This window comes from Hippocampus guttulatus, chromosome 2, assembly GCF_054856545.1.
Source record: "Hippocampus guttulatus isolate MCC_2025c chromosome 2, RoL_Hgut_1.0, whole genome shotgun sequence".
NCBI classification, from domain to species: domain Eukaryota; kingdom Metazoa; phylum Chordata; class Actinopteri; order Syngnathiformes; family Syngnathidae; genus Hippocampus; species Hippocampus guttulatus.
The window spans coordinates 27,473,127-27,489,670 of record NC_141262.1 but is presented as its reverse complement, the minus strand read 5'-3'; the positions used below and the strand labels follow the sequence as shown (position 1 = coordinate 27,489,670).

The 16,544-nt window shown below is 46.4% G+C and overlaps 1 protein-coding gene across 4 annotated transcripts; it reads right to left on the bottom strand.

Annotated features, from left to right (window-relative positions):
- Positions 1–224: 224 nt before the first annotated feature.
- Positions 225–15,689, bottom strand: spag17 (sperm associated antigen 17). Of its 4 annotated transcripts, none has more exons than XM_086105165.1 (48): positions 15,502–15,689; positions 14,190–14,330; positions 14,057–14,116; positions 13,853–13,981; positions 13,614–13,749; positions 12,753–12,932; positions 12,387–12,571; positions 12,173–12,325; positions 11,852–11,906; positions 11,659–11,777; positions 11,355–11,549; positions 11,168–11,272; positions 10,567–10,717; positions 10,288–10,494; positions 10,169–10,209; positions 9,944–10,057; positions 9,732–9,886; positions 9,553–9,662; positions 9,395–9,453; positions 9,072–9,311; positions 8,878–8,992; positions 8,295–8,390; positions 8,122–8,229; positions 7,396–7,505; positions 7,106–7,202; positions 6,869–7,002; positions 6,639–6,726; positions 6,349–6,506; positions 5,990–6,274; positions 5,730–5,885; positions 4,138–4,253; positions 3,931–4,061; positions 3,730–3,863; positions 3,447–3,620; positions 3,264–3,371; positions 3,063–3,114; positions 2,902–2,992; positions 2,773–2,823; positions 2,383–2,472; positions 2,126–2,271; positions 1,982–2,033; positions 1,856–1,911; positions 1,646–1,785; positions 1,144–1,322; positions 987–1,047; positions 764–911; positions 397–567; positions 225–322 (listed from the first exon to the last, which is right to left on the bottom strand). In XM_086105165.1, exons 1-48 carry the CDS (start codon positions 15,610–15,612, stop codon positions 294–296), a joined length of 5,922 nt encoding a protein of 1,973 aa, XP_085961291.1. In that variant the 5' UTR covers positions 15,613–15,689; the 3' UTR covers positions 225–293. The 4 variants fall into 4 exon arrangements, 3 of the variants coding, with proteins under 3 accessions (XP_085961291.1, XP_085961293.1, XP_085961292.1); XM_086105167.1 differs by having other exon boundaries at positions 2,150–2,271; XM_086105166.1 differs by having other exon boundaries at positions 7,402–7,505.
- Between the last annotated feature and the right edge of the window lie 855 nt (positions 15,690–16,544).

Below are 16,544 nucleotides of genomic sequence, written 5' to 3'. Positions count from 1 at the left end.
TAATTTTTTTTGTCTCTCTAGTTTAGCTGGCATTGTCGGCTTCATCCCAGTAGGATAACATTAGTATTTTGGTAAAATAACATTGCATTATATGAAGCTAGCGGCTTCCCCGGTGCCCCCCCCCCCCCCCCCCCCGTCGATTCAAATGATGACGAGGAGACAATTTTATCCAAAGAGCATCCAATAAATGACAATTAAAGTCACAAAAGAGAGACACACACACACGAAGTTGAACACTGTTTTTATTTGAAACAGACTTTCCATTCAGCTTTTGTGGTGGATTGATGTGTCCTTCACAGACTAGCTGTGCGTTTATGGTGCCCTGTAAAAAAAAAAAAAAAAAATTACTCCATGCATAAAATGATGTATTCCTGGGTTTTGGTCGACTTTCCGCACATGTGCCTGTGTTTGCAGCAGCCGCGGGCCCTCGAGAGCTGGGCGGGTTCTGCCCGAGCCCCTGGCATGCTGGGAGGCTGCAGGACTGTTTGGGGGCCCCGGAGTATCTCCTGCTGTATGAACCGGCGTGATCTCTCATCCAAATGTCATAAAATATCTCAGGAAGGATGGGTACATTCATCAAGGATGTTGCGACAAGCTTTGTTTGTTGTGAACACGCTGATTGAATAAATCGATGTTTTTCTGTTTGTTTGTTTTTTGAGAGAGAAAAAAGTAATGGGAATTAAAGTCAAACACAACCTTGTGCCCTTCACAATGTACATGTTTAAGCTTGGACGGTGTCGGGCCGCACATATTCGAAGGATATTGGCCGTGACAGGCAAATAGAGGATGTCGGTCTCCGTGGGGATGATAATGTCCTGGGAGATGTACTTGGCGGGATCCATGTAGCCCTCGTGTGCCTCGCACATGGCATACAGCTCGATACTCAGCTCAACATGCAAACCTGCCGGCACCTAGACGGACGCAAAGAGAGACGGACAGAGCGCATGCGTTTAAGGAAGCGCTCACGTCATCGTTTTTCAACTTACAGGTCCCGGCTGGTACTTGACACGTAGGCCTGATGAGATCGGAGGCTGTTTCACGTGGAACCTGGAAGAGAAGCCGAGCGGGCGAGCCAGCAGGTAGCGAGCGCGACCTCAACGCCACGTTGGAAGGCGTCTCATCGACGCTTTGGCGCCGTCTCACCTGCAGGTGTCGACGCCCACGTTCTTCATGACCACCGTGACGAGTGAGAACGTGCCATCCCTTTGCCAGCCAAAATCGACTCTGGACGGGCACAGCTCAAAGCCTCTGGTTACAACATTTGGGTCAGCCAGTGAAATGGTGCGACACCTGCGCCGCACTGGCTCCTCCACAGAGCGGAACTGGGGATGGGATTTTAAAAAAAATAATAATAATAAAAAAGCAAGGTGTGCAGAACATTTTTTTTCCCCCAGAGTCGACTAGCGACTGAGTCAACTAGTCGACACGTCAACTTTACCGATGCTAAAGGTGATAATAGTTTGAAGTTGATTAATCGGCAATTGTATTCTGGCATGAACAACATAGATGCCTCACTGAAATGAACAGTGCTAGCAACGCCACGGTCGTGCTATGCTAACAGCTCTCGGGGTTTCCTAAATCCCAGCGATCTGCGAGGCAGTGAAGTGATCCGAGTGTGACCCGGATGGGCCAGCGTCTGTCTTACGTGATGATTGGGCACACTGAAGGGTTTGGAGCTGGTGATCGAAGGTGGAAGTCTGACGTTCGTCCGCCTGGGCTCCCCGATTACATTCACATGGACCGACTTCCGAAGCCTGGAGGAGTCCGGCCGACAACCAAGAGCCGCTATGGACATACAGCGCACTCTCGAGTCATATTCATATCGAAGCTGGCGCTGAAATTCACGAGGGAGTACCTGGTGCAGTTGGAGGTGTGATGCCAGGCATCCTGCTGCTCCTCACGGCTGCGTAACTGAGCATGGACACAGACGGCTTACGTTAGCTTCTTCTTATGAGGTGACCTGACAGTCTGACTGGCAAACCTGGCAGAATAAGAAGGTCTCGGGTCCGAGGGCCGTGGCGTTACAATGTCATCTAGATCAGAAAACGCAATACATGTTTTTGTGAGGGGAGCAGCACACAATGCATCCAGAAATCATCATTCGGAAAGATTCCAAGAATCTAACAATGATATAATCCTGCAGATTTACGAGAGTCTTCTAGTCGGATGTCCCTCTGGAAGGCTTCTTCCGTATCGTCCGACTCGCTGAAGGTTGGGTCGCTCAAGATTGGCCTCCTATTTTCTGGACTTCCACGGAGATGATGATTCTGGAACACAATCAAAGTACAAGTAAACACTAATGTACTGATGAGTCAACTATTGATTTTGATTGTCGTCGAACAGCGATGATGACAAGTGAAGTCTCGTTAAGCACTTTCCTGGTGTAATGAGATATTTTCTGGGTGAAAGTACGGCACAACGATCTTCTTCCTCAGCGCGTCGATGCAAGCCTTCACTTCATACAGCTCCTGTCTAAGGACCACATGCATACAGACAAACGTCAATATAACTTTTGGCCTGTTTTACCTCCGCTTCACCTCTCTCCACCCCCCAGGAACGGCTCCAAGATTTTTAAAATAAATGATGTATAAATATATTTTAGTATATTGCATAAAATGCTGGAGTGGCTTAACTGGGGGCTACACAGACTTCAGATGAAACTATAACGACCCCTCGTTGATCCCGCTCTCTTTTGTAATGAAGGGCTACACAAGCAAACTAGACTTGACTTGAAAAGATGAGCACCATGAGTGGACCGTCGTGAGTTCTGACCTGTATTGTTCTAGTGTGTTTGTCCACTTTGACTCCTTGATGCTGCTGCAGCTGCAAAAAAAAAAAAAAAATTACTATAGAAGGATGAAATCCCAAAGACATCAAGTCAAGCACCAAAATGGCCTCCACCTGAGACGGCCCATCATCGCGGGATCGTTGAGATTGTCCGACATCTCGACCGGAGCTTGCACGGCCTTGCTGTACAGACTGCCAATGTCCCCTGTGGACAGACACACGGCCAATGAGACAAAGTCACATTCGATTCAGGCAAGACACAGGACTCCTTTTACCTGGGGTCCTTTTTGTAACGCTGCAGGTTTCTTTGTCTTCTTCTGTAATAGACTTAAAAGGGACAAAGTCCTTTTAGCATACTTTGTCTCGGACAGCGAGTGATGAAGTATCACAAGTAGCAGTGGTGTAAGATCTATGCTAGTTTCTGTTAGCCCATCTATCGTGTTTCAGATTATATGTTAGCATCAAGCTAATGGCACCTGACTCAGCAGAATCCCAGCGTGGGCTCGCTCCCCTTCCGTCCGAGGCTCCTTGAGCATCACGTCAGCTGACCGCTGTGCCTTCTCCATCAAACTCTCAATATATTCCTACAAGGAGAAGTTTTAAAATTCATTCCTTTGTCTTAATATCGGCTAAATAAGTTGCGTGTTGTCGGTACTCGCCTTCAGTCGCATGTCCACCATGTTTCTGAGCCTTCGGCTTAATTCCCTGTGCTGGTGGAGTTCCCTTATCTCCAGGACTTTGGGGCAGTTGAGGACAGCGACAGTGTCGACGCTGCGCTTTTTCGGGCCGGTCACGTGTCCCGTAGTGGTCCCAAATAAAGGAATGTGAGCCTTCTGTGATGGACAGAGGGGAGAGTCAAAGGTTGCGTTTGGCCGAGTAACCAGTTGGAACTGGAAAAACGAAGCTGGGGCACTCAGAAGTGGAGATATCACCGTACAGGACCTCAAAACTGGAGGACCTGTTCCCACTGCGGTTCCGGAAGCTCTGAGGTATGGCGGTACGGTCCAGCTTCACGTGCACCCACTTGGACCGCACGCTTTCGATGCCGGGCTTCAAGACGGTGACGCCAAACTCACCTGGAGGAGTCCCGGCACGCTCTGTAGCAACGTCAGCCAGTACGGCATCAGACGAACAGCCGCTCACCTTGTGTGTCTGGTAGCGGGTCCTTCACCAGAGCCACGGTGGGATCCAAGTGGGCCTGGTACAGCAGCTCTGTCACAGCTTGGCTACTCAGGAGCTCGGAACCGGAACCATCCTCGTGCACCAGGAATAGCCTACGGTCAAAGACAAGCAAGCAGTAAAGTAGAATTCATTACCCTGACACAGTGCGTGCGTGTGTGTGTGTGAGACCTAGGACAATGGTCTCTGGGCATGGCTGTCATCCTTTTGTCCGCATCTTCCTCTTCCTCTTGCAGTGGGTTTGGAGCTGGGCCAACGTGTGCGGTCACCCGGCCGTCTTCGAACACCTGAAGACAGTTTCAACCTTTAGTAGTCCCTAAAAAGAAGCACTGTACCGTGGTGCCTTCAGGGACGAGTTTAGTTCATTCCTCAACCTTTAACTGCAAATACTCAAATACTCCCTATTGAAATGAATATAAATGCCGTCGCTCAAAAATAAATGAATATTTTTTTCGGGGTGGGATGTGTTTCAATTTTAATGAGAGAAAAAAAACCACTCCGTAATATTCATCGTTTATCACAGAGGATAAATAAAATACGTCTGGAGTATTGGTGTATTATCTGTCTACATGTGTTACTGTGTTCTGACAGATTTACTGTATTGGCCCGAATATAAAACGGCTCTGATTATAAGATGACCCCCTCTTTTTCAAGACACAAGTTAGAAAAAAGACTTTTTGAACACCAAATTAATTTTTATACAGAAAATAATTACAGTACAGGTACATCTGAAACAAATGATGATAATATATTTGAGAGAAAAAGCATGTTATTTTGCCTCATTCAAATCTTAATATCTGAACATTTAAATATGTCAACTAAAGTGCAATCACATTCGTAAATGAATGGCTTCTGGTTTTTGAAATGGAAATGACATCATAACTTCTCCTCAGCTGCCGGTTAACCTGGCCGATCTTCGACCCGCTTTTCTCCAGATTGTCGCTACGTTTCTCCATTTTCTGTTATCTCTTCTATTATTTTCTTCTCTTTTCTTTCTTACCGCTATTTTTTAATTTTCTTCTTCGTGCTACCGCTATTTTTATTTTTATTCTTCGTGACAGGGGTTCGCTTTGGCCTGGGGAGTCAAGTTCAGCATTCGCTTCAATGGTATCTGGCGCCATCTAGCGTCGTGAATGGGTATAATGTCTAGACCCCGAATATAAGACGACCCCCACTTTTTCAGTCTGATTTCAATGCAAAAAACACTGTCTTATTTTCGGGCCAATACGGTACATTGGTAACGTGTCTCCCTTTGAGCACAGTCATGCCCTTAATCAGGGGTCCCTAAACTTTTTCCTGCGAAGGCCAAATAACTTTTCCCTTCTCTGACAGGGGAAATAAAATAATAACCAATAATTTTTTTTCTCTGACCTAATCATTTCGCCATTCGTCCATTTTTTAAATTATTGGAGAGGGTTGCATCACGAATTGTATTTATTTATTTATTTTTTTGGGGGGGGGGGGGGCTGGGAGGGGTTCGGATCGGGCACAGATTGCAGAAGGGTGGAATAGAATGTTCCGTCCAATGCATGTACAAGTATCAATCACATGGCCAGACTTAGGAAAAACAAAACAAAACAACAACAACAACAGAAAAAGCCAATAACAACAAAAAGCATCTCTGGTATTGTTCGGGGGGCCGGGCAAAATGTAAAGGCGGGCCACAACCTGCCCGCAGGCCGTAGTTTGCGGACCTCTGCCTTTAATGGTGAAATGGCAAGCACGTCATCTATTGTGCCATCAAACTCTGAAATACAACTCACCTGAAAGTAGTTTCCCCCCAGGTCCGTTATGTCACAGACCACTTTGTCAGTGTGACTCATGATGTAAGACGGGAGGCCACCCCACGGGGATCTGTTGGAGTAGACACACTTGCCGTCACTTTGGATGTACAGCAGCCCAACACTGGATGGGACCACCTTTGACCGGAAAAAAAAAAAAGTGTTTTAGGAGTCCATAAAAAAAAGAAAAAAAAAAGAAATCAGGAATTACAGAATGATACGTGTTAACAAAAGCACCCCACCTGATACCCTCCGGTATTATTCCCGGTGATAACGGTCCCATCAGCCAACCAGATTTCCGCCACGTGTCGTTCGGGGTACATCAACACAGTGGCGCAGGCCTCGTTCTCCACCACCACCACCTTCTCTTTGTCCGCCTCTGAACAAGGGACACATGCTTCCTCAGCCGCGCTTGGAGGCCTTTCTTGGTAGAAGGTGGTGATTCTGGTTCCATCTGCATGATTAATGCTCATGGAGCCATCTGGCTTCCACACCGTCACCACCAGATCTTCCCGGTTCAGCATCGTCTGGAAGCCATGCCATGAAAGCCAAGGCGATCAAGCAAACGTGGCCGCAGGTGCGGCAGCTGCTGCGTTCTCACCTCGTGAGTGACCGGGTCGGACGTGTGGTAGGTTAGAAGAGCGCAGGCGGGAATCTGTTCGTGTGTGCTACCGACGGTGCAAACACGAGTACCGCAGGGTGTCGTCGTCGCCCAAAACCCTCGAGGAGGAGAAGTCACTTGGTTCTCTGGATTTTGCTCTACAAGCATATACACATTAAAAAATATATATATATATACAGAGAGAGAGAGAGAGAGAGAGAGAGAGAGAGAGAGAGAGAGTGTAAATGCGTGTGTGCGTGCGTGTCTTCAGTTCAGTGTGGGTCCCTTGCCATCTGGAGCCTCTACTTCTTCTATTTCTTGTACCCACACTGGACCAGAATCCAAGCTGGAACTGACCGTGCCATCTGCAAAGAGCACCTGTGACCAAGGATGTTATAATTAACCAGAACGACCAAAATAACAAACTAAAATTGAAAAAAACAAAAAAACAAAACAAAACCTTTTTGTTGATGATTTTTAAAAAAAACTCCTAGAAGTGCGTGTATTCCGGCATGTTCACCTCGCTGGAGGAGTCCTTCATGTATCGGATCACGGTTCCCTGACTGGTGATGGTGCGAGACGCCTCTTTGGCCAGACAAGGCTCCTGGCAGCCTGCGGCGTGAAAACTCAGTCGCACCAGCATACTCAGGTCCTCTGAGGACACATATGAGACAAACACACACACACAATTTGGTGTTGCATCTGGTAAACAAATGTGAGAGTTGTTCTGGGTGGAGGGGGGGAGAACGTCACTAACCATCTTCACGCATAAACTGCACAAGTAGGCCACTCGGGACAGACAAGCTGAGGCTGTTGAATGGACTCGGGCACACTTCTGGCTGGCTTTCACACGGCTACACACAATCAACACAAAATAACACATTCGCAGTGAATATACATGAGAGCGTCTCTCTCTCTCTCTCATTTATATATATATATGTGTGTGTGTGTGTATATATATATATATATATATATATATATACATACACACACACACACACACACACACACACATATATATATATAAATACACACACACACACACACCTGTACCTGCACCTCTGCAGGGGTGCCGTCGTTGTTTGGGACGTCGGTCAGCTCCATTGCCGTCGACTCTTGCTGCCCTTTCTCTGTTTCCTTGAGACTCTCTTGTGGGGCTGCCAAGGAGTGGGAATTTTTTAATATAATATATTTAATATTCCGGCTTGGAAGCTTTCAAGGGGGAATGTCGAGGAAATTAGTCACAAATGATATTCAAACATGGTGGTAAAAATGCAAGATACAGTGGTGCCTTCAGATTAGAGTTGTGACTCAAAACCATGATATTGTGATTTTTTTTCCCCATTGAAATCAATGTTTGTTCTGTGTTTTTCAGCAGGAAAAACAGCACTCAACACTTTAAAATTACAGTTACAACATCATTCAAAGTAATGTAAAGAATTGGACTGTTTTTTGTTTTGTTTTTTACTTCAATGCAATGGACATTGTTGCGCTCTTTCTGGTAGTGCGCCCCTTGGCCACCTTGGGGCAGTATAACACACACACAGAGTCGCACAAGCATAAAGAATATGTGCCTGTGAGCATTATTATGTTATAAGCTGCTCTACCGGTTGTTAGAGTTGGCATCAACGTGTAATGTAATACAAAGTAGTGGAATACTATTATTCGAAGCCAAAACATTCTTGAGAATGCTCGACATATTTACAATCATGCACAATCGCAGTCACCTTTCACACTACAAACAAGCTAACAGCAGGGAAGGATTTTCAGCACCTTTGCTTTTCTCTGGTGGTGTTTCGAAGCTGTAAGACACCCGGACGCCGTTATCCAGCAACGCCGAGAAGGCCCGCCTGGTCTCTACGGTCGTCTTGACAGGATGCTCTTTTGGAGTGGACTCGTCAGTAGGACACCGGGAACAAGTCGGCAAAGCTCTTGCGGATCTTTACCTTTCACGTCATTTCTCGCTGCATGGACAACGTGGCTGATGTGCGTGTAGAAGTGGTGGCCGTCTTGCTTCACGGCCACTTTCAGCATTCTGGAACCTACGGTGACATGTGTTTTGCGGAAGTACAGTGGTTGCCTTGAGATACATCACTGAAATGCTGCTCCTCCAGGTGTGCCTGCCTTGGCCACCTGGGGGCAGTATAAGACGGACAGTCAGGCTATAGTGTTCTCCCAATCCCACTAATGTTCTCGGCACTCTTTGGCTTTTTGCACCAGCTAATCAACTCCTCTCTGATCTCCTCAGTACAGCATTAATACTAGTCGTGGAACATGTCTCAGAAAGAAAATATGACTTGAGTGCTGTCTACGTGTTGCTGAATCATTTTGTGTTCAATCCCTTGCTGGGAGGGATAAAGCGCCACAACATAGATGCTAACAAGCGTTTGCAAGAAGCTAGTGAGACTTCTGTTAAAGCAGTTTGTTTTAAATACACGCCTTTTAAATCTTTTTCAGTCAAAGTAAAAAAATAAATAAATAAAAATAAAATTGTCACCAATCAAAGAAAGCTTGCGCAATTGACCTTACCTTCAATGTAGCTGACGGTCTCCACGGTAACGTCTCCCCCAGCCGCAGGGAAGAGGTACTGGAGAGACCCTGACAGATGGACCAACATTCCATCCATGTGGAAGCCCGTGAACCCCTAAAAGTGAAGCACCAAGAGCTGAATATCCCAAACATTTTGCGAGTCGTGTATTTCACATTCGTCACGTTGCTCTTACACTGCCGGCCTCCTCTTTGTCTTCCGTTTTAATGGAAAGCGACTGGTCGGAGGCAGCGACCGTGGAGCTGTTGGTGGTCGTTTTGCTCTTGCCCGTGTTGGCGGATTTGTCGCTTTTCTTGGCATCGGCGGACTTCGCGTCCTTCGCCGGCTTCTGCTTTTTTCCCCCCGCCGCCTTGGCCGGCTTCTTGCCTTTTTTGGATTCCTCTTCCTTCAGCCTTTCCTCCTCCAGCCTGGCAGCCTGTCCATTGGAACGACAACTCGATATATTTGACGTGCGTGCTCTTGAGGGGTTTTTGTGTGCGTGTGTGAGTCGCTACAAACTTTGAGTGAGTTTTTTGTGATATAAGCCACTTGTGACTCCTCATCTTCCTCTGTGCAAGCTGTAATGTTTTTTTTTGTTTTTTTTTTCAAGGAAAACAGAAAGATCATTTTATTCCATCACAAACAACACGGTAGCCGCGTGTGAAGCTCAGCTGTACTTTCTGAAGCTTGCTCAGGACTTATTTGGTTGTTTTCCAATTCCTGCTTCTTCAGCTCCTCTTTCTCAATCCAGTCTCTGATGGTGTCTGCTACATGCTCCAAATATGTCCTTTAAAAAAAAAAAAAAAAAAAAAAAATTTATCAGCTTGCAAGCAAATCCGGCAAAATACACTCGTACCTGAACTTGACATCCGTATGAATGGCTACGTCCCAGAACTCTTTGCACAAGCGATTGGAACTCATGGGATTGTGGCAGAAAATGTACAAGACGTTATTATGACTTCCTCTGAGTGTGTCCAGACAGCGATACTGCTGGGCAGCCGACTGGAGGACCTGTGCCGGAAACAAAGGATCACATGAATCCGGCAAGGCACGAGATTATGATCTCACCTGAGGAAAGACGGCCGCCTCGTGGTGTTCAACATAGTGCCAACCCTTCAGGGACCTCAATCGGCAACTCTGAATGTCAGACAGGTCCAGCTGGACAACTAGGCGCTCGCTGATCTGGTAGTGCGAGGAAAAAAATAATTGTAAGTGACACCTGGGCAACAATTTCAGAAGAGAAAGAAATAATTCGGCTTTACAGTAAACATCTGGTGATGAAAATACAAACACCTCTGTAGAATCTGTCGAGTCTTCTTGGAGAAAAATTGAAGCTAAAGCGGAGAGAAGGAAATGTGACAAAGTGAAGACAAACTGAAAAAAAAAATGGACCGAGTGAAGCACCGACACACATTTCTTGCGTTGGTTGCGAAGCTTCTGCTTCGCGAAGGACAACGGGTTATCCCAGGGGTTGACGGGGGTTTTTTTGGCATGGTGCACCATTCCTAAAGGTCTGCAGTCTTTTCCCAGAACGCCGTCTTCATCCAATCCGGTCAATTGCATGCTCTCAAACACGCTCTGGTGAAGGAAGCGCTCCACCTGCGGCCATGACACCTCATCTGCAGGTCACGGTTAGGTTACAAAAAAAAAAAAATGCATCCATATTGAAGTATTTCTTTTCTAGATCAGACCATCGGTGCATTGGCGCTGGAGCTGCTGTTTGATGGCCCTCCAGCAGGAGCTGTTGGAGCGCCGCTGAGCCACAGAGTTGATGAGCCTCCACGTGGGCGACTGCTTCATCATGGATTCCTCCTCTTGGGCTGGATCCAAACCTTGAGTCCCCTATCAAGACCGCAGCAAAAGTCATTAAGTATGTTGTATTTAAATAGGGATCAAGCCCTGTGGGAGAAAAAAAAGGGTTTGCAAAAAAAACAAAAAAAACAAAATAGGGGGTGCATTTACATAAAAATTCCAGAAGATGGCGGCAAAGGATTTACAATCAAGTGGATCATAAAGCATCAACACCATACATGTACACACTTCATGAAGTTGCGTAAATAAATTTCTGTCGTGAGTAGTTAAATTATTCAACAACAACCACAAAAATACACATGAGGTTCATTAATATGATCTCGCCTAAATTACAGGCGAGTGCAAATTCCCAGTGGCAAACCGATACGCATGTAGCACTTTATTAGTAAGTCGTGAAACTCACTTTCTGGTATTTACACACAGAGAATAAAGGAAAATATGTAAAAAAATGAATAAATAAAGTATGTAAATGTGACTTACAGTTATGCCAATTAAGCGCAGCGCCCTTTCATCATGGTGTCTGATGATGACAGGCTGCTCGGGTGTTCTCGGTGACACCTCAACCTGAAACTGCTCCGTAAGCATCTAAGACAAAACGCCAAGTGACGGGATGAAAAGAAACACTTGACGCATGAATATTTCGAGGACACGATGCCCGTTCATATACCTCCCTGTCCTCTTGCCTCTGTACAGTGGTCAACAAACTGTAGAGCAAGTCTCTCTTCTCGTCCCCTGGTTCGACCTCAGGCAAGACGTTCTGCAGCATTTGGCCCACCACGTGATGATCCAGACCGGGAGCGGTCTCGGGGTCGGAGTCGTCAGGCGCTTGCGACGGCGGCGGCTGCTCATTTGACAACACAACCTGGACACACCAATGAAACGGTGGCGGAAGCCCTGAAAGCCCGCCTTCCAAAGCGGACAGCGGCGGCGGCAACGATGCGATCCGTAAAAATGCCCGCGTGCGCGCAAACCTGTTCCAGCATGCAGTGCAAGATGAGCGGCACGGAGCAGGCCTCGGCCGGGACGTGCTCCATGAGGCTGCTGTAGTGATTCATGTCCACGTCGGTGGTCAGAGAGGACGGCGGCTTTTCTGTGTCAAGAAGAAAACCACAACAGGATGAAAGCGAGGATGAAGATGACCACAAAGAAGAGGAAAGCTCTCACTTGGGGCTGGAGGGCGTCCTGGTTTCTTCGAACGTGGGGACACAGTAGCTCCAGTCTGGCAGGAAAGACAAAAAGTAATCTGAGGATGGAAGCAAGCTGGCGGGCAAGCCACGGCATGAAAAAGGTCAATCGGATTGGTTTAAAAAAAAAAAAAAGGCGAGCAGCAGTATTGTGGATCAACTGGAAACGCTTAATGGAGCATTGGCTAAATCAAGCAGTGCAACCGGGATAAGCACTATAACTGCTAGGAAAAAGTGTATTTAAGTTCTTGAAAAAAAAAGTACTCGAAAGAGCTCGCGACAGATGTCAGAAGGTGCTTACCTCTGCAGCTGGTGGAGCGTCCTGCCCCGAGACCACAGAGGGCACACGTATGAAGTTGGCGCTGTCCAAGTAGTGCTGGTGCTGCCTGCGCCAGTCCAGGCAGTCATAGATGAGATTGGCCACGTCGTCAAACATTTGGGTCGCCACCGCCATCTGCGAGCAGACGCCAGACGTGAGTGCCAAAGTCAGACACAGGAAGTGGGCGGTGACGCACCACTGAGTCGAAATCCTGCCGGTCAAAGGTCATCAACGAGTCCGGGACGGCGTATTCCAGCTGAGCCACGTTGTGCAGTCTGGAGTTTGCTCCTCCGTTGTCCAAAACTTGCCTCAGTGCTGCCCAGAAGTGGTCCAGTACTTTGGCCTGCGCAGCCCTCGCCTCTTTGGCGGCAATTTCATCCGCTGATGGGAGACGGCAAATTAAATTGAGTGACATTCCGCTTGCAATTTGTATTTTTAGCTAGAGTCATTTATGATTATCATTATTATTGCTCTCCTTGTCATTATCCATCACCGGCATAAGATAGATGAACAAATAAAGGCACATTATTAGTGAGTGAGTAAATCATTTCCTCCCGCTCACCGTTGGGCTCGGGGTTTTCCTCATCCTCCTCGTGGTCCTCCTCGCAGGGCGGATGCGTGGCGCTCAGCCTGATGACGTTGGCGACGTGCACGCCGGCGCCATCCAGCGTCCCCACCAGCTGAGGCTGGTGGAAGCCCATCAGCAGGATGTAATGTTGAGGGCCGTCGTTGGGCTCGTCGTCTGCGGCGGCACAAGCAAGAAACCCGCACGTTGGTCCACCGGCTGCGTCCGTGCTGAGAGTCGAGCACTGATACGCGATTGTTTTATACCTTTTCGTGAACGATTGGAGAATTTTTGTTTGACATTCAGTTTCATTTAGACAAAGGTAGTGCTTTGTCACCACCTTGTGGCATCATGGCACCAAGGAACTATGTTGACATGAGTCAAGGATTTTTACTGAGACAAAACTTGTGCTTTAGCCTCTTTTTTAGACACCTCGGTGCCAAGCAACTATGGTGAAATAAGTTGGGATGAATTCCAACAGAAGTAGAGTCCACTTTCTTTTTGCAACTTGGGCCTCAACGGACTACAATTACTCGAGTAGAGGAGTTTCGTTTAAACAAAAGTAATGCTTTGCCACCATCTTTTGGAATCTCACGGCCAAGGAACTATGTTGACATGAGTCAAGGAGTTTCGTTTGGACAAAAGTAGTGCTTTGCCGCCCTCTTTTGGCGTCTCGGTGACTAGGAATAATGTTGAATTGAGTTGAAGAGTTTCAATTTGACAAATGTAGTGATTTGACGCCATCCTGTGGCATCTCCAGGGAATAACAAACCATTGTATGGGTCCCTCTTCCCAGCGAATAGCAAGGGCTCAATGTAAACAATTATAATCAGCGTAGGAAAAATAAATAATGTTTACTTATGTACTTGGGTGGTTCGACATCATCCCTGCGTTTAAGTTTTGTTTTGGGTTTAGGAGGTGGCTCATCCTTTGCCTTCTTGTCTTTGCCTTTCGCTCCGGCTTTTCCTTTGGCGACAGGAGCGGCAGCTCGAACCTTACGTAGAAACAAAGAAAAACAAACAAACAAAAAGAAAACACGTACTTAGCAGTCAACAGGAACATCAAACTAAAGAGCATATTTTATCTGCGTTTCTCACTTGCTCCGTTTTTCGCCTCCGCTGGTCGCTCTCTTTCACCTGCAGCAGCATAAACTTGATTATTTGCGCCATGAGCTCAGCAGGGATCTCCTCGCGGGCCTCGAGCAGCTCCCTGGCGGGCGTCGTCACCTGCGCAAGCAGCAAATTTTTGAGAGCGGTGGACGTTGAGGGTGCCACGCGACTTCGTGTCTCTTGATCACAAACCTCGTAGTACTGAGGAAAAGCGTCACGTTTTTTTGCTTTGGGATTCCCGTATTCTCGAATCTGCTCAAACACATTGAGACAAATTGCTGATATATTTCTGGATAGACAATTCGACGACGTGCACGTTAGCTACCTTGGCCTCGGTGTCCTCCCAAGCGAGCGAGGTGAAAAGTTTGCGCTGCGGTTGCTGCACGGCCCGAGCCACCAGCCGGATCAGGTCCTCGTCGTCCGGACTTCGACCCACCAAGACGCACACGCACGCTTGCCAGTTGTCCTGTGACGAAGGAGAAAAGGAACGGTTACGCATATAAAGCTTTCCGAAACATCACTACGTACAACAAACAGCGGCTTTTGGCACGCGCATTATGTGGGGGGGTCCACAAGGCGACGTTGCTGGGGCAGGTGGCGGCATGCACTAAAACCTTTATAATTGTCAATCATTTACGCTTTAATGAAGAATTTGCACTCCCTTGTGGAGTGGATGCTTATTTTCAAAATTCACACTAATCAAGGAAAGCCAGAAAAATAAGGTCTAATTTTTCTTCGTGAAAACACTTTTTTTTTTTTAAAGCTTGCTGTTTGTTAGACTGTAATTCAATACGGTGGTACCTCTACTTATGAAATTAATTGGTTCTGGAAAACATTTCTTCGCTAGAAATTTTGTAAGTAGAGACACGTTTTCCATGTAAATGCCCTAATTCGTTCCAAGCCCCCCCCCCCCGCCCCCCAAATAAAATTCAGACAAAAACGTTTCCGAAAGCATAAAATTGCGTCAAAATATTTAACAAATACATGTTACAGTTAGATCATTTCACAATAAATGAGAATTGGGCATAATGCAAAAAACTAAGAATAAGGTAAAGAATTAAAATGATGGCCATTTAACTTTTAACTGCGTCCTCGTCGTTTTTTGCCCTCTTTAGTCCATGTTCTCTCTCAGAAGTGAAGAGACGTTCGTAAGTAGAGGTACCACTGTATATAGTATTTGAAAAAAAATCTTCCTTTTTACCCGTCTCAATACGTCCACACTGTGCAAGGACTACACGGTGGTGGATGAAATGTTGGATGAATTCAAAATTTTAAGGCGACAAACGTCGATGGCATTTTAAGATGTGCAATTCAACTAAATTTGAAGTTTCGCTGTTGTGAAAACTGACTTTCGTGCATTTCACAGCAAAGAAATAGGACTTCACAGAGCGGCCGTCCGTCCATTTTGTTGAACCCCAATTTACTTTAAGAGAAGTGCACAAACACTGTTGCCATATATGACAGTGATTTACGTTCTGACGTTATTCCAACTTTGATTGTTTTAGGCCGGAAAAATACGAGCCGTGTTTCAACAGCTTTTACTGAGTGAGATGCACCTGAATGGAAAACTACACACAAAACGTTTGAACAGATCCTCCACACATTATTCATTCAGCACTGGACGCTATCATGCCCACCTCGTCAAACTGTGCGTTGGCGAGACCACTCTCCCAAGTCTGGACGTCCGGACCCTGTGCGGCGGCGGTCTTCTTCGCTGCCGCGCCTTTTTTTGCACCCTTGGGTGGCATTTCGCTTCAGACAATTGCCAGGGATTTAATTTTGACCCAAAATAACGCCAAAATTCACACGCTCGACCGGGTGGAGTCTCCCCGCGTCCTTGTCGCCCATGACAACCACACAGGAAGTTATTCTGGGAAACACGCGAAGAGCTTCCGCCATCTTTCAAAGTAATAAAATCAAAATTCAAAAATCACTGTGGTGGCTAAATTACTTGAAGCATCCTCTAGGTGGCAGTGTCAAATCATTGATAGAAAAATAGGTTGTTTCAACGTTTGCCAAGGAGCACAAAAAACAAGTTTGATGCTTTATAAAGTAGATGAGTGGGATGGGGACAAAACGTATCAAAGTAAACAAGGACGCAGAAAAGCTGACCAAGTGTGACAAAGCCAGCCCTGCACTGGCACAATGTGCCAGTGACCTACTTCTTCAAATGTCTCATGTTCCTGTCACTTTGCCATTTCATCCTGCACGTACAAGCGGACCTTTTTCTGCCTCGTAATATTTACATCAGGCTTTCTGTAAGGACTTCCTGTTAAACATGATCACATGAGCCCATTTATTGCAGCTGCCATGCTATCTTGTCCGTCGTGTGTTGGTGTAGAAATAAAACGGTGTCAACGAGGTCGAAATGTTTTATAGTCCACGAGACAGCAAAAAGATTTCAATCAAATGCAAACACGGATTTAAAAGTGCGATTAAATGTAGGATGTGGAAAAATGACTTGAAAAAAGTCACACGAGTGCAATGAGGCCTGCTACTCAAATTAATGTTGACTGTTGCCAAGCGGTCATCATATCGACAAAGCCAAAAATGCCTGAGAACGTCATTGCTGGAGAGAAGTTCAAAAATGTGATGCAAATATGAGAACTGCGGACAGGAACGTGAGCAAATAGAAGCAACATGCAAGTCATAGAAAAAGTCCACACACCCTTGTTCAAAC